Here is a 21,661-nt window from a genome sequence, read left to right on the forward strand (position 1 = left end):
CTAAACTGTCATCCGCCTTTTTCCCAAACAAAGAAGAGCCATCAAATGGCATGTTCAAGAGCCTGGCTTGCACATCTGGGGCAAAACCAGACTTTCTCAACCAAGCAAATCTCCTGGTTGTTGTACTTGCCGCCATTGCTCTGCTGATACTGTCAGCCGAGTCAATGCCCGTTTGGAGGGATTTGCACATAGCGTCTTTACCGTCCCTTATGATATTTAGGAACGTCTCCCTTTCTTCTCCCTCCGGGATGCAGTCAGCCGCTGTAGAAGCACACTCCCAAAGTGTATGGCTAAATCTAGCAAGGGTGCAAGTAGCATTAATAGATTTTAACGCCATGCTACATGACGAAAAGACTTTCTTAGCCATAGCATCGTATTTCTTATCGTCCCTGTCCTGTGGGACGGTAGGGTAAGCAGTCTTGATGTCAGTAGAAGATGCTGCCTGTACCACCAGACTTTCTGGGGATGGGTGTTTGGACAAAAACTCCGGCTCTGCAGAAGATAGACAGTTTTTTATTTACTGCCGGGACGACATCTGGGGTTTCCCAGCTCGTCATTATTTTTCTTTGAAGAGCTTTATGAAAAAGGTACTACAGGATCCTCCTGTGGACCTTTATCAAGAATATCCGTGAGGTCATCCTGTTGGAAAGCCGGTGAAGGTGTTGACCACCCCATAAATTCTGTAATCCTGGCCATTAAGGCTCTATAAGGGGTTTCAGCATGCTCCCCCGGGTCTGGCCTAGCGAACTCCACCTCTGGGGAAGTGTCTAAACCACTTGCCTCACGTAAGGAATCATGGAGTTCCTTTAATCTGCGTTCCTCTGAGGATAACTCCTCTTGAACTGGGGTTGCAGATCCCTGAAACTCAAATGGCTCTTCTTGATCAGACAGTTCTCCCTCTTCCATAATTGAAGACATTGTTCTCAATTGGTCTGAGCTCACAAAGGGTGCGAAACCCATCTCCAAGGCAGAGGGTGCCAAACTTGTCGTAATCGGCCTCGAAAACGTCGATGTCATCAACGCCGACGTCGAAGGCTTCGAAAGTGGCGTCAAAAACAAAAGGTGGAGGCCTCGAGGTCTTCGACAGAATCGGAATTCTGCTCGAGGATATCGACAATCTCGACGACATCGAAGACCTGGGAATAGCCACTGGGTGCGCCGCAACCGTGACTTTCCTTGGCGTCGACGCCGGTGTTGAGGATGGCGTTGAGTCGACAGACCCGTGTGTCGAAGGTCCCTTCGACAACGGCGTCGAAGACACCGACCTCGGCGTCGACGGAACCTTCGTCGACGGAACCTTCAAAGAAGGATTCGAGGTCTTCGCTTTACTCGAGGTTTTGTGACGCGCTCGAGAAGCTTCCTTCGCCGGGCAGTCTTCGAGGGGGTCGAGGCCGCTTTCTCGAAGACGCTCATCATATTTTTTCGGAATTCCTCCCATTCAGCCCAGGAACTATGCTTCGTGGGGCAAGGGATTCTCTTAGGTGAAACAGAGGAAGGGGAGGACGAAGAAGGGGATCTTCGGCGTCTCCTTTTCGAGTGCTTCGATCTCGAAGAATGATGGGACCCGCTACGAGACCTGGAGCGCGAATGGTGACGAGGAGACGAATGTCTCGACTTCGAGGAAGAAGAAGCTTTAGAAGTCTTACCTTTTTCCAGCTTCCCCCTACACTCCTTCAGGGCTTTAACTGTCATGGACATACAGTCCTCACACTCCGAACAATGGTGTTCAGCTCCCAAACACCACAGACATACCCTGTGAGGGTCCGTTAGCGACATCTTTTTTCCACAGTCTCGGCATTTTTTAAAGCCGGACCGAGGGGTCGTCGGTTCAGACGAGGAAGCCATGGAGTATGGATCGAATATCTCGAGGAAAATGAAATAATATATCTACGAAACTGAGCAACGATATTCCGAGGCACTGAGTAAGCGCGGAAAAACAGAACTGAGCAACGGACGCTGCGCGCGGCCTTTATAGGCAGGATGACATCGACGTTGATACGGCGGCTGTCGAGGGACATCGACTCGGCGGACGTCGACGCGCAGCGCCCTCTAGAGAAAACATTTCCGAGGCCAGCAAAGCTGGAAAGAGATATCTAAGATAAGGAATACGTCGGAGGACACAATCCCTTCGAAGGTCAGGTTTTAGGCAGCGCCAATATTCAAGGCCAATGCACGGTCAGGAAATGATGCTGAATTGAAACATTACTTGTGGAAGTCGAGCAAAGGAAAGGAACCAGAGGATCGGACAGCAAATTCTGAGCTAAGTGAACTTGTCGCTACTTCTGAAGTCAATTTCACAACAAATCTCCTTAATGTTTTACAGATGAATTAATAAATATGAAGTAAGTGTAAACAATCAAGTTTGTTTTTTTATGTTGAAAGTTGGACAGTAAGAAATTTTAGAACATAACTGTGCATGTTTGCTTAAGCGCGTTCATGCTTCACATGTCGAGCGGAACGGTTGTTTTATTTTTTCCTTCTGTTGCGTTATCGTAAAAAGGAAGATCCGATCACTTGTGACTCCGTTGCTAGGGAACACAGAGTGTCGGGTTTCTCAGGAAAGCTTTCCTCGCCCGTATGCTACATGTTCCTCCATCAAGCCCACGCTGCGTACAACTCAAATGTTGGGCTTACGGGCGACGCAGTTTGCAAATTATATGCCGCTTGGACTCCTGCGAGTAGGGACGGCGCAGAGGCTTCACTAGGAGTCACTTACTTTAGTTTTACTTGCGCAGTCTTTGTTGAAAACATGATACAGCTCGCCTGACCGTCGCCGAATGGACTCCCTTGCTGAGTGAAGGCACGGAGGCTTCTAAAGATGTTTCATTTTGGTTGCGCTGGTTGCGTGGTGACTATTTTCTTTTCCAGAGGGAGACAGGAGAGCGCGGGAACTCGGACAACAGCAGCAGTTATTTCTGAAGGCGAGTTATCTTAACACAAATAAATTAACCCATAGATGCCTGGCCCTGCGGACATGTTTTATCTGAATGTTATTCAGAGCAAATGGAGTTTAAATGTGCTGAGTGACTTTAATGAGCGTTTAACACAAATTGAGAACAGCAAGCAGTTCAGTAGGTTACAGATGTAAAGGCATGGACTTTCTCTAGAATGCTTTCAAAATAAGAGTTCAAATAAGAGGAGATAAACATCTATTATGTATTTAAACTTCTACACATTTGAATCCAGTTAAAAAGACAAAGAATATCCTCTGGGCAATCTGCAGAGGAATAACAGGTATACATTTTAAAATATTTTGTTCTTGGTCGTTTCTGGAAGGATAGTGATAGACTGTTTTGGTATCCGTTTCTTTTTTATTTTATTTACTCCCCCCACCCCTCAAAGGTGTTGTGTACTGAGCCGTGAATAAGGTGGTTGAGTGCTCCACGCCTTTGAGTGTCTGTCGGAGCTCAGCAGCTCCTGCAGATGTTGCACCAACTCTCAGCCTGACAGTTAACAGCAGTAAACTCCGTCGTGTTTTGTATGAAGCGATACGCCCCACAATTGCCACAAGGGTGGTGACCCGTGATGTTGAGTCTCAAGATATGTCCATCTGCATTTAAGGTAACTGATGTGTCTGCCCTGAAGAAGGCCTGGTGTTCCCATAAGAACTGTATACACCATATGGCTGAAACTAGAGTTGGCATTTCTGTGTACTCCTACTTGAAGGGTGAAATTATTTTCTCTGACATATTTGTGGTGATAATAGCTTCCTAGGCGGTTAATATGTTGAACGCCAAGTGGTACAACTATTTTGGTGCGATTGTGTCTAGAATGATTTCTCTTCACCCACTAAATACTGGTAAACATTTGCAATTTGTGCTACAGGCCCTTTCCCATCTTTGGTTTTCCTCGATTCCCATTGAGCCCGGATGCCTGAATTAATCACATGGGACGACCTCACTTTTTGTTGTTTTGATTGAATTTGTAAAAAGCAATGCTATCAGTGTGCTCACGAGCTGCAAAACGGGGATGTTCAGAGTTAAGGGTTTTGTTCAATTAAACTATAAAGTTAACGTCACCTCAACTACGTTTTTTCACTGAAAATATTCAAGTAATGCAGAGCACAGTTCAAATATGTATTTTAGAAAATGTTACCTTATTTGCATAACAACTGTAAAGGAACCATAACACACTGAACTCACCCTTAAAACAAGTAGGAAACGGTAACTGTTCGATACCATCTACTGTAAGGGTGCAGAAGGAGGAGACGGACACACAGCTGGCATAGTGATTACTATAGACTTATTGGAGATGAAAATAAAGAGAAACGCAATTAATTATAGATATAGATATATAGGATTTCTCTGCCTCAACTAAAGTGCCAATGGGTCTGTCAGGATGTCTTAGAGAGTCCACTGTCCTGTGTCAAAATGTCCCTCTCTCGGTTCCTTACACTTGTAACTAAACAGTTGTACCAAAGTTCTTGGTCCAGGAGAATGAATCCCTCCTCCGGGCCTAGGTGGCACAGTTGTGGTTGAAAGTTCCCCAGCAGGGGAAATGACTCCCTTCCCCCTGATGTTAGTGCTTCACAAACAAACAAAAGGGCTGCAGGTCCTCTTAGACTGTTAGAAAGCTCAATACTTTGTATCCCGTGGGGAATGCCTCCCTTCCTCTGCCCTTTGCTTTATGAGAAATATTCAGTTGTGATGAGGGTCCAAGACCCAGGTTTCTCTTCTTCCCCCAGGAGTAAATGGAATACTCTCCTGCCAAGTACTACGATGCAGGAAATGGTTCGCAATCTTTCTTGTGAGTGCAGGTCCCAGACCAGTACATCTCTGTGTCTTGGTTTTGGCAGACCTGGTTCACTCTCCTTCCAGGTACTGCCACGAGAAAATGTACTTGCAACATATTTTCTCTTACTGTCTGCTTCAACAGTGCTTTGCAACCAACCACTGCGACAAAGAGGACGACTCCGGAGTCACTCTCTATTATGGTTATCTTCAGTAGTGGTATGCGACCAACCACTGTTCCGAGGAAGAGGACTATTTATTTTATTTGTATTTATTGGTCATTTTTAATGAGCCTATACACAAGTGTTTCGAGGTGCATAAAGGCAAGGGACAGGGGCCACAGGGGAGACAAGTAGCAATCCTAATAGGCCTTGCAGCATTCAGATTGAGGAAGTGCAGCAATGAGAAGTGCAAGGGAGAAGGGGGCTGGGTGGGATCAGTGCAGCAACGGGAGGGGGCCCTAGAGAGGAGAGTGCAAGGTGGGGCCCAGTGGAAAGGGCCTGTGGAAATGAAGGTTGCAGGGGAAGGGGGACCACAAGCGGTGCGAAGTAAGGGGCTGGAACGTCTCCAATGGTGGAGGTCAGCCTGACAAGTGCAGGAGGAATGGGGTTTGGGGGGGGGGGGGCAGGAGTGACCAAGTGCAGGTGTGGACTGGGTAAGGGGGGCCTGGAACGTCTGGGAAATTAGCGGGGGGGGGGGGGATAAAAGAGGATAAAGGAAGAGGAGAAAAGGAAGGTCTTGAGGAGCTTCAGGAACTTTAGGAGATCTGGCTCAAGTCAGAGAGGCCATTCAAGAGGGAGGCATCTGCGGAAGAGAGAGATCGAACCCAAACTCTCTGCTTGGCAAAGCGTCTAATCTGAAAAGAGTCAAAGTTAGACGAGCAAAGGGCTCTAGCATGGAGGTATTTGGGGGGAAGAGTTAGATGCAGCGTAGCCCCAGGCCCCAGAAAGCCTTGTGGATTATGCAGAGGGTCTTGAACTTGATCCGCACAGCAAATGGGATCCAGTGGAGATATTTAAGGGCTGGAGGGATGAAGTCCCTGGGCTTGAGGCCAAGGAAAAGTCTTGCAGTCCTATTCTGGATTTGTAGTAGGGGCAACATTCGGAAATAGGCAGATTGAGGGAGAAGCTGTTCCAGTAGTCCAGTCTGGAAGGAACCAGAGCTCTGGAGACATTGAGTTTCTGGGGGAAGGTGAGGAAAGTTAGAATGCCTCTGAGGTTCAAGATGTGAGGAGAGAAGGAGAGAAATCAACGTTTGCTTCGTAGGAGGGTGAGGGGAGGGGCCCAGGGAGGGAAAGGGGGAGTAGGGGTTACGATGAGGAGGATCTCATTCTTACTGGCCTTAAGGCAGAGATTGGTAGTAGAGAACCAATCCTGAATGGCAGATAGGCAGTCGGGAATAAGAGAAGAGGAAGAGGAGGAGAAGGAGGAGGAGGAAGCAGAAGGAAGCTTGAAAGAGAGATGCGTGTCATCTGCATAACACTGGAAATTAGGAGAGAATGTGGAGCTCAAATGGGCTAGAGGGGCCAGGAAGATATTGAAAAGCCAAGTGAGAGGATAGAAACTTGAGGAACACCACAGGCAGTAAGTTGCAACATACAGTAGAAAAGCTGCAAAAAACAGAAGCAGGAGTGAGGGATAAGAGGGGGAGGCAAAAAAACTAAAACAGCCAGCAATTGCAAGACAAGTGGATTCGACTTTTCAAGGGGAAGTGGAAAAAAGAAAAATTCCAAGCAGAGCAAGCAATTTCAATACAGGTAGATTTGAGAGGAGGAAACTTCAACAATGCCAGCAATTTAAAAACAAGCAGATTTGGCCAACAAAGGGAAGCATATAACTAAACATGGTCAATGGTTGCAAAAAACAAAACACATAAAATAGTCAGGAAACAGTGACATGATACAGCGTGTATCAGAAATGGAATGGGGGCAACTGCAAATGCAGGCAGAAAGTCCTAGACAGCTTAAGGTAGATGGCATGTGGAGGAAGTCAGTAACAAATGATGGAGTCCAATGTGGATGGGCCGTGGAGAAGCAGAGAGGCAGGCAGCCAGAAAAGTTATGGGCAGTCAAATAGGGGCATGGAAGACAGGGGGTTAGGAGATGAACACTAGGCAAACAGGTTGCAAGCACAAAGGAGGGCCAAGACGGTGAATCCAGCGAAGGACAACAGAAGGGGCGGGGGGGAGAAGCAGCTGCAGCACAACTGACTTGGACGCTGCAACAATGGGCCCTGCAACAAAGAGGAGCAATCTGCACAGGGGCAATGCCGGCCATCGCTGGGAGCCTTGTGCCGATGCACACAAGCTGCAAGGAGTAGAGCAGGAGGAGTGAGGGGCGGGGGGGAGCCTTAGCGGCTCATGAAGTATGCTGGGGATCGCTGCTGATGAAATTGTGGAATCTGTGAGCAGAATCCCCTCCAGAGCCCAGACAGGGTCGCTCCAAGGCCCTTTAAGGCGACCTTTGGATGGGGTCAAGCTTCGCCTGCCAGGCCACAGGCACATTTCAGATGATGCTGAACCAATCAGATGAACTTCCTGGAGCTGGAAGATGCTCAAGGAAGGTTGAGAAACTGGTCGGCCAACTTGTGGCAGCCCGGCCACACTGGCAGTCAATTCAGCTCCACCACGACAGGAGGGACCAGGGCAGATATTGGTGGCCGAGGAGCAGCAGGAATAGAGGCACTCTTGCATCTTTCACTATTGCCGTCACACCTGGGCCTCACCTGGATTTTCACATTCTTCTGTTCCCTTTCTCAGGAGCTCTTTGCTGGTTCTTGAAGGGTCTGCGGGTCTTGATTTGCACTGTCTCTTTCCATTCTGTGCACTCCTGCCTGGCTCTGCTGCCGGATGTCGTTGGCCGTCACTGCGTGACCATTCGGTCCACCCGCTTCGGGTTAGGTCTCTGCCTTCCAGTTCCCATCTCTGCTCTAGACTCGTTACACACCACCGGACCAAGCATTTCCCACTCCAGCCCCCGGACGTGGGGAGCGGGTTGCTCACGGCTTTCTTGGTGTCCTCTTGTTGAACTTTCCATGCTGGACTACCTCTCCTGATTATTGGCTGGATCACTTTATGTAGTCCTTTGTCTATTTTTATATTGGCTGGTTTGCAATGGTTGGCATTATGTTTTAAGTCCCTTTTCAAAGTCATTGGCCCTTTGATCTTTATTCCTCTGTGCTTCCTCCTCGTCTCAGCACTTCCATCATCACCCTCCCTTGGGTAGTCCATGTTCTTCCTCGTCCCAATAGAAGTCAGGTCTATGGACCCACTTAGGTACATGGGTTTGTTAGGTATATGACTGGGGTTTACAAAGTGGGGAGGTGTATAGGGCGAGGGGTATTATACCATGTCTCCATTAGAGGTTTACCCTTGTCCCTAGAAAGGGAGTTTCTCTCCATGAGATCCTCCCACTCAGTACCACCCCCAGGGGGACCATAGGGTAGCAGCCTCACCTCCCTGGCCTCATGGGGGGGGGGGCTTCCCCCTCGGGGAGAAGTGACAACATCCAAGGATTCATCACACTACTTTGAAAGACTCGATAGGAGTGAACTGCAGTGATTTATTAAACATTACAGTAATCACGACAGCTAAAGGCTCCTATCATCAGAGATCCTTCTCATTGGGACGCTTGCTCCTGGCCCAGTCCTCCCCCCGCCACCCCAAACTCTCTGGTGCTGCACTTGTATTCTATGCTCCTGCAACAAACCTTTGTCCACACTTATAGTGTATTCTGCTTAATTATACTGTATTTACTGTGGGAGTTGAGTAACATAATGCTACACACATTGAGGCAGGGCATACGGTCCACTCACATATTGGTCACAGCTCTACTGTGCCCTTGCACGTTTCTGGTTCAGGCCCTGCCACCAAAACTTTCAAATGCCCTCCAAGAATAATGCCTTGTTGGTGGGCTTGTGCACAGGTCTGAGGTATACTTTAAAATGAGCCCAGATCAACTAGATAGGATTTAGGTCAGGAGATTTTCGGCAAGTATGAACCCAAGTGAGCCCTTGTTCTTCCTGTGATGAAGTCCCCGAGGGATGACCAAAGTGCCCAAGTATCACTCAAGGCTAAAGGATGATGGATCAGAGAAGGTATAGGCGGGGGAATGAATCAGTTTCCTCACTTAGCCTGATCACATGTCAGGAAAAAAGTCACAAGGGCAACCTTACTAGGATGCTGCAGGTGGGAAACACTTCAAAAGGCCAAGAGACAATTTTCCTGATACAGGCATTTCCACAAGTGATAGCATGTTACAAATCCATTGTCTACAGGCAGAGTTTCCACTTGCGACTAAAACATTGCAATTTCACCAAAGACACGCATTCCTTTCATGCACAGAGGATGTAGACACTTTTAAATGGTTTACCAGTATCAGTCTAATTCAGGGAACAGGCAGAGGAGCAGGGTTATTCTCAGGAAGTGATCTGCAGCAATAGGAAAGAGGTAGGGAAATCCAAAAAGGCAGGCAGGTAGGCCAACTAAAAGCTTGGCCAAGTCTCTAGGCTTTAGACAAGGATCAGATGAGTCAATTAAAGCATTGATCCAGCACCTCGAAAATTCTGGGAGAAAGGTGTAAACCTCACAAATAACCTACCTCATGGGGTGGAAGCCCAGGCCTGTAAAAGGCCCACCAGTTCAATCTGTCAGTATGGAGTTTGGAGAAGACGCTGCTTGAAGTAGTTTAAAGGCGTCAGAAAGAGAGAACGAGTATGGAAAAGCGCTTGGTGAGAATTAATCTGAATAGGTGGTATGTGTTTTTAAACTAGGAGGAGAAGAATGTGGTGATAAAAGATTGTGACCATCACAAGTAGGCAGAAACACTGAAGGAGTTGGAAAACCCCAAAAGATTGTAGCAGAGATTGTGGAGGAGGTTGATGACCCTGAGGACAGTGAAGATCACCCAGGTGAAGGTACATTTAGAGGCTAGCGGGGCCCTTGTGATAAAGCATAAGAAGGTCGCAGATGAGGCCCGAGCCAGAGGGGGTAAGGGAGAATCCCAGACAGGAGGGGGTTAGAACTACTGTGGCAGGAGGTAAGTGCATGTTACGTGCCATCTGAGAGGGTCGGCAGAAGAACAAGAGTAGTGGGGTGATTGGAAGGGAGAAGCCCAGGCCAGTCTCAGAAAAGAAGGAGTATGAATGCAGACTCTTCAGTTAGATAAGGAAATTTGGAAGCTGTCCCCCCCCTCAACACCCCCAATGGCACTGATACTGCAAACCATGTAACAGGGGTTCCTTTGGTGCACCCTAGCCTTAGAGGCATACAAAACACTGTTGTGTCCCTCATGAGGCCACATAAGTGTACCCCTAGGGAACTGTCGGTAAACAAGTAAAGGAAAAAGCAAAACACGCAGAGGTGTCCCACCAGAGGTACAGTTTAGTGCTGTATACCTCACAGCCTACTAGTTTACCAGACTAACAAGAAGAAAGCGTAAATCTGTGGGGAGTCATAACCCTGCAACCACACATAGAAAGGCTCTTGTTTTAAGTTTTCATAACAAACCAAATGACTCAACTGTAAAACATAGGCAGCTTTTTATAGGTAATCAGAGTGCTCATCATGGGTAGTCTTCAGCATAACCATTAACAAATAATTCTGTGCCTAAGCCACATCTCGTAACATATAGAAAAATATACATTTATTTTACAAAAAAACAGAGTCTAATTGATCCTAACATAATACACTACATTGTGAACCAAATAAAAAAGGAAACCAAAACAGTGAACTGCATTTCTGCCATTTCAATTGCCTATGAATAGAAAGTAAACTGATAAACGCATATTCTGCTTGCACACCGTAGATCACGGCAAATATCTTGAAAAAAAAAACATGATCGAAAAATAATAAGGTTACTCACCACAGCGACCACCTTACTTCTAGTCCATAGTCCCCTTTCCTCCATACTTATGGGAGATTCCCAAGCACTCCTCACAGGAATTACAGGTGGATGGAAAACTCCTTACTGAAAAAGGTTTTTAAGCACAGCATGGCCAAACTGAGCATCAGGTCTGGAGCTCAGATCCAAACAGTAGTGTTTACAAAAAGGCGATGGAGAGGCCCATGTAGCCGCTTTCGCAATGGTCTCCCAGGGGACATACTTTTGAAAGGCAACAGCAGCTGCCTTGCCCTGTACCACGTGTGCGTGAATTCCTTTAGGAGGTTGGAGGCCCTGAACAGTAAAATACTCCATAATCCAGGCAGCAACCCATCTGGAGTTAGTCGCTTTGGAGGCCTGTTTACCCTGCGATTGCCAAAGGTCACCAATAGTTGAGAAGAACTCCTAAATTCAGATGTTCTGTCCAGATAGAAGAGCTCTTAATTTCTAACATCCAGGCAATGCAAAAACCTTTCCGCTTCCGAAGCCGGGTTTGGGAAGAAGACGGGCAAGGAGACTGACCGATTTCGATGAATATCAGAGACCACATTTGGCAGGAAAAAAGGATTCGTCCTCAGGACAACCTTATCCTTGTGGAAGACCAAGAAGGGATGCTCCACCGACAAAGCCTGGAGCTCACTCACACGTCTTGCCGAAGTCACGGCGACCAAGGACACTTTCCACGTAAGGTGCTTAAGATCTACCGTAGCCATTGGTTCGAAGGGATTATGGCGCAATGCCATAAGGACCAGGTTCAGATCCCACATCGGATGCGGTTTGCAAACAGAAGGGTAAAGACGCATTAGACCCGCAAAGTGCCTTTTAACCACTGGATTTGATAGTGAAAAAGAGCACTGGTCCGTGGATAAGTAGGCGGCAACAGCCGAAAGATAAGTCGTGCATGAGAGGACATGAATGCCTGACTCTGCTAGGTGAGAGATGAAGAACAGCACTGTGTGGATCGTAGCCACCCTGGGGTCCAATTGTTTGGCTAAGCACCAGTGGCAGAACCACAGCCATTTGCTCCTGTATTGAGATCTCGTCGAGGGCTTCCTGGCTGCCTGAATAATGTGCAGGTTATCAGCAGACAGGTTTAGATGTTCTAGAGATCTGAACTCAGGCACCATGCCGCCAAGCTGAATGATTGTGGGGAGGGGTGCCACAGCTGCCGATCTCTCTGGTGAAGCAGGTCGGGAACCAACGGAAGCCTGATCGGTGCACACACCAACAGATGCTGAAGCTCTGAAAACCAGAAACTGGCTGGCCACCACGGAGCTATGAGCAGAAGAGAACAGTTCACTGTGTTCCTCAGTTTGCAAATTGTTCGATAAATCAGAGGGAGAGGCGGAAAAGCATAGGCCCTCACATTGTGTCAGTGTGAGCATCCCCCAGAGAGGAGGCTCCCAGTCCGTTTCTGGAGGCATACAGAGGAAGTTTCCTGTTGGCCGACGTTGCAAAGGAGGTCCAATTCTGGAGTGCCCCAACACTGGAAGATTTGTAATAAGACCTCCACTTTCAACTCCCATCGTACTGACCTTCGTTCGTCGGCTGAGGGCATTGCAGAAACATTCAGTTGGCCCGGGATGTGTACAGCCACCAGCCAGATGCCATGCTGCACCGCCCATTTGCCAAATCTGAATAGCAAGAGCCACAAGAGGAGGGGAATTTGAACCCCCTTGCTTGTAGATGTAAAACATGGACACCACATTGTCAACCAAGTGGTCTGCGTACGCATGGACAATGACCGGCCTGAACGCCAGGAAGATCGCTAGAAGCTCCGGGTGATTTATGTGAAGTAGCTTGTCTTGGGGCAACCAGAGATCCGAAACTTGAAGATCCAACGTCGCACGCCACCCCAGAAGGGAAGAGTCCATTGTGACTGTCGCCAGCGGAGCGGGGTCCTGAAAAGCCGAGCACACAAGACAGATTGCTGAGAGACGACCACCACAAAAGGTTAGCTCTCTGGAACCACCAGGCCGACAATCTCCCCGACTACGCAAAGACCCGACACGTGGCCACCAGATCCGCCATTCTGTCCCCTCTCAGGTATACTCTGCAGTTGATCGTGTTCCAACGAAAACCCAGGAAAATCAGGTCCTGAAAGACCATCATGGAGGATTTCCGCCAGTTCACCGACAGCCCAAGGCGGAACAGGAGCTGGAGGAGAGAGTGAAGGTTGCTCGAGGCTTCCGAAGCACAAGGATTGCACAGCAGCCAATAGTCCAAAGACGGATACACGTGGATACCCTGAAGCCGAAGATGAGCTGCGAGAACAGACATCTTCGTAAAGACATGCGGTGCCGAGCTGAGGCCAAAAGGGAGCACTCGGAACTGGAAGTGCTCCTCTCCCACAGAAAACCGTAGGCATCTCTGATGTGGATTCCAGATCAGTATATGCATATACGCATCCTGGAGGACTGCCATGCTGAGCCAATCGCCCTTCTGCAAAGAGGACTTTATCTGACAAGGCGTGATCATCTTGAATTTCTCTTGGGGTAGAGAGAGATTGAACTGGGAAAGGTCTAGGATGGTGCGCAGGCTAGCCTGGTTGGGTTTGGGCACCGTAAACAGCCGGGAATAGAAGCCCTCACCTCGCTCCCCTAGGGGAACGGGTTCCACCGCCCTGAGATCCAGCAACTTCTGAATCTTGGCTCAGAGCGAGGCCGACCCCAACTGCTGGAAGGGAGGATTAATGGGTGAGGTAGGGGGAAGGGGAAGCCCGCCCAAGCAACTGACAAGACCCACCGGTCCTCGGTGATGGTCTGCCACGCCTCCCAAAGAGACGCAATGCGTCCTCCCACCAGGGTCTCGTGAGAGCACAGAGTAACTTCATTTAGCTGGTTTTTCGATGGCAGCGCCACCTGAACCTGAAGAGGAGGCTAAGGAATGGACGAAAAACCGGCTCCGTTGCTGCCTTTGGAGGGAATTTTCTGACGGGGTATCAACCCTGTGGGACTTGCGGTCAAGAAAACCCCTGAAACCAGAGGAAGGCCGAAGCTGCGAGGATGTTCTCTGTGCCGTGAAAGGCGGTTTCACCAAGACCGACAAAGACTTGGCGGTCTGAGTGCTATCCTTAGTTTTGGTCAGTTCAACGTCCGTTGTGGAATGAAAAAGCTCCTTGCCATCAAAAGGCAGGTCCAAAACCTTGTCCTGTACCTCTTTAGAGAACTTGGTGGCGTACAGCCAAGCCTGACAAGAGGGGTCCACACCGAGCATGAGGCAGCAGACCGAGGTGTCGACATGATGCGCCACGGCCTCCAGCATGTCCTGCGCCAAGACCCTAGCATCTGACAAACCCGCTCTGAAATCCTCTAGCTTTTCGGCGAAAATAAATTCCTCAAATTCCAACAGACCTTTCCACATTTTCATATTTGCCCCCGCTAACACCAATTCTCCGTTCGCTTCACGTAACTGCAGAGCTGAATTAGCGAAAATCCTCCTTCCCAAAGAGTCAAGAAGCTGGTCCTCTTTAGCCAGAACCTGTGTAGACGTTGCAGCAGGTCTAGATTGTAAAGTGGCCGCAGCCACTACCGTGGAGGAGGGGGGGGGGGGGGGAGTGGACACAATGCTAAAGCCACCTCTTGCGAAGAATGGAGCCTATAATGTGCGTCAATCTTCTTGTTGACAAACAGTCCACAGTGTGGTTTTTCCCAAACTTTAAAGGACCTCGGCCAAAACGTCCTTCTCCAAGAACAAGCCGGTACGCTCCGAAGGAGACAAGGTGAACACCCCCAAAAGCACGCCCTCCTGCGGAGCGGGTGCCTTGGGTACTGGAACATCCAATAAACACATGTCCAGCACCGGTTGTGAAAGGCTCTGACAGAGTGGGGCTGGTCTTCGCTGTCCTGATCCTCTTGTGCGTTGTCCAGCAGATCTGATTCAGGCTGAGTTGCATCAGTCACCACTGTAGACTTGTCCAATGGGGACAACGGAGGCAAGCTAGGAAGAGTCAGGGGTTGTCCAGCCGGTAAAGGCAGCACTGGCGGAACCACAGGCGCCGCAGCTGGGACCGTCGGAGCAGGCAGGCATATCTCCCTAAACAAGCCTCGAAAATACTCCTTCATGGGGTCGGAATGCATTAGTGTTTGAAACTTGCTGAAAAAGACGTCCTACGCCGACAATTTAGGCGCGACTGGAGGAGGCCTCTCATGAGCGGAGTAATTCCAGGGACGCAAGGGAGAGGGTTGCCAAGAGGGCCCTTCCCCACTGGTGTCCACATAAATCAAGGGTGCTGATGCTGCAGGAAGTGAGACATTGTGCGGCAAGGGCATCCGAGCATTCCAGTCAAACTGGACGAAAAGGATGTGCACAAGTAAAACTACGTTCACCTGAAAACCCACTCCCCACACCTAGGGCTGATGGCGTAGTTGTAAGGGAGGTATCCAAAATGGTCGCCGTAGTCTTGGCGGGAGCGGCCGCCATTTTGTCAGCACCTGAAGAGAACTGCAACACGTATTGAAGTGAGACAGGGGTCTCCACAGGTGTGTCAGGAGTCTTCATTTTAGCCTAGATACAAGGAACCTCGGCCAAACCGGTGCTGCGAGGCCTAGAATGTTTTTGAGACATGCCATCAGCCAGAGAAGCCTTCAACCGAAGGACCTCGGTAATGCCGGTAACTGAGGAATTACGGTGCAAGACCTCACTCCGTGCCCCTTCAACAGGTCTGGTGTCACTGCTAGAACGGGAGCGATGAGGAACACACCTCGCCGACAAAACCTCAACAGGCCTCCCAGAAATGTTGGTCACCCTAGCCACCAAACGAGGGGCCTCTGACCCGAGCCCGGTATCTAAAGCCCTTTCACCCTGGGCCTTGAACTTTTGTTCAGTACTACCAGCCTCAACTGAGGCCTCAGGGCATACCCCAGTGTTTTTATGGGAAGCTCCAGCCAGGGAGACCTCGAAGCAAGCTCAGGGGGCCGGTGCCAGAGTAGGGCTGGGCCTACAAATAGCCCCCACAAGAGGGGTCTCGGATAGTAATCCGGTGTCAATAGGCCCCTTACAGAGACCCTCTGAGAAAACTCTGGTACACTTTTTAGGCCTAGAAGGCACCTCAGGGCAAACCCGGGTAATAGAGCTTTTGACGCTCCTCCCGGACCCGGAAGTCCCCGGGAAGGAGTCGCCCAGCCGGAGTGCTCTAAAATGTAAAGAACTCACCTGGCATTTCTTCTTTTCTTCGATGAAAGTAAGAAAATGCAATGGGGGAGCACGCTGGAACACCTCCCCACACCGCTCCAAATGATGTTGAAGCGTCAAGACCGAAAGGGAGTCGCAGTAAAAACACAAGTCCCACCAGTGGTCCAGACCCAAGCAATCTAAACAAAGAGGATGGGGGTCCGCCCTAGCGAAGCTGACAAGTAGGAAAATCTAACTGAAACGGCATAGACGGACGCGCGACTGCTAAGCAGGAGCAGGAGAGGAGGACACTGGAAGAAAAAGACTGATGGGCGATGCGTTGGGCGGAGCTAAGGAGGGCGGGGTTACAGCCGAGTGAGCGATACCCCGTGTAAAAAGAGAGGAAGGACACGTTTTTGAAAAATGTGATGCTTTTTACAAAATGCTCCGGTCCCGTCCCACAGGACGGAGGAATGTCCCAAAAGTATGGAGGAAAGGGGACGAGACGTAGGAGTAAAAGGATTCAGAGGAAATGTTGGGGAGATTTACCCTGCACGCCACTGACGAAAATATCAGTGGAAGAGCAAGTGATGTATTAATCCATGCAAAATGAACTAGGTTCATAGATTTGGGCCAAATGAGCCAGAAAAAAAAAACAAAAACACTGCCATTACCTTAGTAGAGGTAAATTAGGCAGCATGATATAAGCATGTGGAGTGTTCCAGTTTTTGTTCTATACCTCCAATCACCAATCAACCATAAATAAAGTTTCTGCAGAACTGTCAATTTGTGGCAAGACTCAATTGTGCATGAGAATCATAATCAATATGGCCAGTAAGAAGCATTGTTCTCCAACCATCAAAAATGCAGCTAGACAATGCAAAGAGCAACTGTGATTCACTTTCTTAACCAACTTTACATTTTAAATGAACGTATGCTACCAATTAAACATATCATGGACGACAAGCATTCTTAGTAAGCTGTATTCTGAAAATAGCACCTCAGATCTTCTCTTTTCACGAGAAAAGTGTTTTTGAATCTGCAGTTTTCACTTGGTACCCCACCTCAAATACGACCTCATGATTAACACAGATATATTCTCTACGTGTATTATTGCTACCAACTACGATTCAGACGTAGGGAACGTCCTGCTTTCATTTTACTATTTGACTAATAAAATATTGTACAAGCCCTTACAACATGAATTTCATATAATGTATAATAACACTAAAGTGATTTAGTGCTTCATTAGTCCAGTGGGACTTGTTGAGCTACTGAAAATCATCGCTACCCCTCCCCCCCCCGGCCTAGAGGCTATATACAATGAGGGGGCTGGATTCTACATGCAAGCTAAAATATACATAAGCAGCAATCTCTACTGCAGTGCAATAATCTATCTTGCCGCTCTGCAGATTTTAAACAAGAGAGCAGGGAGGGGTGTGTGGAGGTACCTGGTATGGCTGTTTCTCTGACGCTTTCAACAAAATTAAATTATTGCATGATTGTGACACTCAAAAGACATTAGACATTTCTTGCATCGGACTCTAGAAATAACAAGTGGGAGTATGAGCTAAAATTCGCAAAGACCCAATGTTGACATTTGAGAAGTGGCTCTTGCACAGAGGGTACTTACTCTTTCTTCAGGGACTTTTTACTGGTCTCGTTTAGGATTTTCATGCCCAGTTGGTATAAATCATCTGCTTCTTGCATATGTCTCCTTTTGTTAGACTGTTCTTCGGCTAACAAATAACACAAAAAGTCTTCATTATTTTTATTGAAGCTAAAGAAACTATCTAGGTCCTGACAAAAAAAGAGAAAGTGAAAAGTAGTCTGATAATAAAACAATGGTGAAAGGTTTATAAAGAATGGTATGAAATGGACAAAGTAGGAGACAGATTAAATCACTTTAGCTGTGTTTTCCTTAGGAGTCTACGGTCTACTCAATTGCTCTACCAGTATTTCATTTTTATTTTTAACTGGCCAGTTATAGCAAGAGTTTTGCCGTCTTCCTTACTTTCTGGAGGCTGAACCCTTGGCCCAATCTTGATTATCTTAGCTCTATTCTTGACATTAACAGGTCACTCGCTGTATCAGTCAGGCATTTTAAGTCCGTTAACAAGTTGTGTTCGGCATGTCAAAGAATGAGGGGTAACTAAAATGCATATTGAGGCCAGGGTAATTTAACTTAAAGCAGTCGACACTTTCAACTCATTATTTCTTTTAAATAAAATCTAGAAAAGAACATTCAAGAAAAGCGCTCATCTGAATAACCAATTTCTTAAGTGGTCATTTTAAAGGTGCCCCCCTGTACCCCCCACTGGGCAACTGGAAAGTAGGTAACATCAAAATGACAGGATACTCACTTTCACAGAAACCCCACTTCTCATCCCTTTGGTAGTCATACGTCGTTGCACACCAAAGTCTTCCATCATCTCTGCCTTCGATGGTGCACTCTGCATATTCTTTGTCCAGGAACAGGAAGGGGAACTGGCAAGGCTCGCCATTCGCCGTACCACCAATGGCTGTCACAGCTGGGGAAACAGCAAAACAAGACAGGAGTAATAATAGAGCCTCCAACACTGACCCTAGGACAACACCAGTGCCCTCGATGCTCGGGCACTATTGTTACATTTATTTAATATGAAGTAGTATGCTGCCTTCAAACTACATACAAATATTTAAGGAGAGGAGGCATTCTTCACTCTTGTGACATCAAGGTATCTTTACAACAGCCATCAGCTGAGCAGGTATACCCTCTGGTCAGATTATAGCCATCGCTTCAAGGTACAACCAAAAAGTGAGGAAAAAAAAGCCAATAGACCTCTGCCATCTGCTTTCAAGGAAGGCAGAGCCCAGAGGATTGCAGAGCAAGACAATAAGTAAACAGAAAAGGCACAGTACTGCTTGATGAAAGAAATGAGTTTAGGATCTGCTAGTGACGCGAGAAACAAGTTCTGTCACCAGGTCTCCGGATATCAGTTTCAGCTAAGAGTATTATATTCTCTAGTTTGAGAAATGGAGAGTAAATCAAAATTGCTCATTTTTAAAAAAAAATGTTTAGGGATTAAGTATTCTGATGAATCTTGTGGCGTCATCACTCATATCCAGCCTAAGATCTCCTCCCATGTGGCAAGGGGACGGTATTCGCTACCTGGTCCTGACTTTGTCGTCGGCATTATGAGGGAGGATCACATGAGAGGAGATGGCGGTCAGCAAGATGTGGTGACCCCATTAGGAGAGACGTGGTAGTCTTCCCCTCCATGTGAAGAAGACCTTATAATTCCTAGATTCCTCATTGCAGGTTATTACACCAATCCTTCCATTAGTAAAACCCTAAGACTTTTTCTTTCCAGACACCCTAGGCAGGATAGCATTCACACTACAAATGTACATAATGCTCACTTAACTTCTCCTAGTTCTGACAGTCGTGATTTGAGCAAGATTTAAAGCAATACAGCTTTACAAAGTCTAAAACTCATTTGGACTCAACTCCCATAAAAACTAAAAGTACTGGGACGAGGAAGAGGAGAAAGGAGTTAATGTGGAGCAGAAAACACACCAAGCTAAATGTGGAGACTAGTTGCTGTAATGCCAACCAGCTGTGCGGGACATTTAAAAATGGTGTGCCTTTTCAAATGGGTAGTAGAGAAGAAGTAGGACGGGAGAAAGGGAGGGGGGGAGAGATGCAGAGTGGGTGCAGTAGAAAGCAGAATCAGAGGCAGACACACGCAAGCGGTTTTTACCGTAGAGGAGAGAAACCGGGTACAGCTTAGTGATTGCTGAAGGGGGCCGCTGAGGATCCAAACGCAATGGAAAGGCTTTCAGTAATGTGATCTCGCTGAAGAGCAGCAATTCCACCAGTGAGTGAAGGATAAGCCGGCGGGAGAAGCGCGAGAAGGTCTGCAGAGCGGGGAACGCTTTCCTGCAGCACACACTTTGCTGCAGCGACCGACAGATACGCAATCAACTGAAAACCTATTGTGAATATCAATCAAGTAATATAGAAAGACTGAATTTACACGTCTCCATATATTAGATATAGATATGGGGAAACCTGGAGTAAATGAGTCATAAGCAAGTGTACTTCAATGAAGCAATTGAAAGGCAAGATATGTACAAATCTGCATATATGAGAAGTCAATATGGGGAAGATTGGAGCAAGTATTGCCACAAGCCAATGATTACTAACAAGGAAGATAAACAAAACCAAACTTCAACAAGTTTCCATCGATGAGAAGCCAATATGGGGGGAAAGTTGGAACAAGCAATACCTGGAGTCAACAGAGTGTAACCAGTGAAGGAGTAGAATTGTGTTATACTTAAGACAAAGAGAACAGAAAGACTGCAAGAAGACCTGGTGAAGGGGTACATCTGGCAGTAAGCTTTTGGGGGAAAGATACGTGGCAGGAGAGTATAGCACATGATCTCTAAAGCGCAGAGGGGGATTCCTGGCAGGGGAGTATACCAGGTATTCCATCTAGGATTTGTGAAAAGAAAAGACATTATCAAAGGTCCCTGGCAGTATACAGGAGACCACCTTACAAAGTCGCTGTGTAGAAGAGACACTGCTGCCATCCTCACAACACCACTGCTTGGAAAATACACTTTCCATCATCCTTCAGAAAATGTTAGACGAGAGACTTTCTACTACTCTTAAGAAACACTGTTTGCACAGAACTTTCTCAACATTCTACCAGTAACAGTTCAGGGGAAGGGAATCATTTTGTTGCGTTTAAAGCAGACACAAATATCTTTCACCTTGTGTTGTTCATTTTTAGTGTGAGGGTAAGATACGTTTTGGACACAAGGACAGTTTGCCTAATTAGTTTCATTTTCATAGGCAGGGCAACTCTTTCGGATAGGGACAGAAATGCCTTTATCCAACCCTTTTTACTTTAATAAATGTCTAATGTTGAAAACAGTATAACTTTGTGTCTGTCTCTCATTTCTGCCCGCTCACAGTATGTAGCAGCTATTCCCTAATGGCATATTTTGGGCAAATACAAATATATTTTCATTTTAAAACTATGCCTTTTTCTTGCAATCCAAACAATGTTTTAACTAGAAATTGTTCTGAATTGAAAGGAGCATTTTTATCCCATTTGTTTGCAATTTCAAAATGAGCACTAGAGAAGCGATACTAAGGCACTAAGCATGCCACTAGTCTGCGAACATAAGCAATACAATTGGCATGGCGGGTCACACGCATGCAATTCAGTTATCCCCAATTGTCTTATTTTAAATCAATTTATTGAATATGAGGAAGTAATAGTGATGATTTGTTAACTGAAGATGGGTATGCTAAAAGGTTTAATTGTGTATGTTATTTTTAAACCAATTTAAAAAAATGGTTTCTTTGTTGGGAGTTTTGGGCTTTATTTAGTTAGTAAACGGGACAAGCCGTTTCACTAGAACCCTCTGCGTCACCGCCAGTAAATGGGAAGATGGATTTAAAAACGGTTAAGGGCAGTATTACAGACCAGTTCAAGCCACTATAGATGGTGCCATGCTGAGCTCACACAGTAAAGCCCCTAAACCAAAGTAGCTAAGAGAAGGACTTAAAAATCCCCATTAGTACCCAATGGTCATCATAAAAGGTACACGGCTACTAATGTCGTAAGTCGTCTTGAACCCTGGTGTAGCCAAAGCTGCTACCAGCATAGCACAATAAAAACAATGTAGGGTGTTAAAGACTTAGAGGGACCCCTGTCCTACCAGCCATGTAGGCTACCATAGGCCCATATACTAAAAAGGGGACGTAGTGGCAAGCACAGGGACTTCAGCAGACAGAAGTCCACATGGATACCCAAATTAATCAGAAAACCTCAAAAAAACAAACACAAGTGGCAAAAAAGGTAGTGGCCCCAGTAAAAGTTACTACAGAACCCCCCCAAAGAAATGTCTGCCCCATCACCCACATCGTTTTTTAAATGTTTCCATT

General features: G+C 47.1%; 1 protein-coding gene across 3 annotated transcripts in view; it reads right to left on the bottom strand.

Moving 5' to 3' along the window:
* Positions 1-21,661, bottom strand: part of SEL1L (SEL1L adaptor subunit of SYVN1 ubiquitin ligase) — a 524,285-nt gene that overhangs the window by 385,310 nt on the left and 117,314 nt on the right. For all 3 annotated transcript variants that reach the window (XM_069637930.1, XM_069637928.1, XM_069637929.1), the window contains exons 4-5: positions 18,084-18,251; positions 17,354-17,459 (exon numbers count right to left, since the gene is read on the bottom strand). In XM_069637930.1, the coding sequence (XP_069494031.1) occupies positions 17,354-17,459; positions 18,084-18,251 (274 nt within the window). The remainder of the gene's footprint in view (positions 1-17,353; positions 17,460-18,083; positions 18,252-21,661) is intronic.

Source organism: Ambystoma mexicanum, chromosome 14, assembly GCF_040938575.1.
Source record: "Ambystoma mexicanum isolate Mex_15411 chromosome 14, UKY_AmexF1_1, whole genome shotgun sequence".
Lineage (NCBI taxonomy): Eukaryota > Metazoa > Chordata > Amphibia > Caudata > Ambystomatidae > Ambystoma > Ambystoma mexicanum.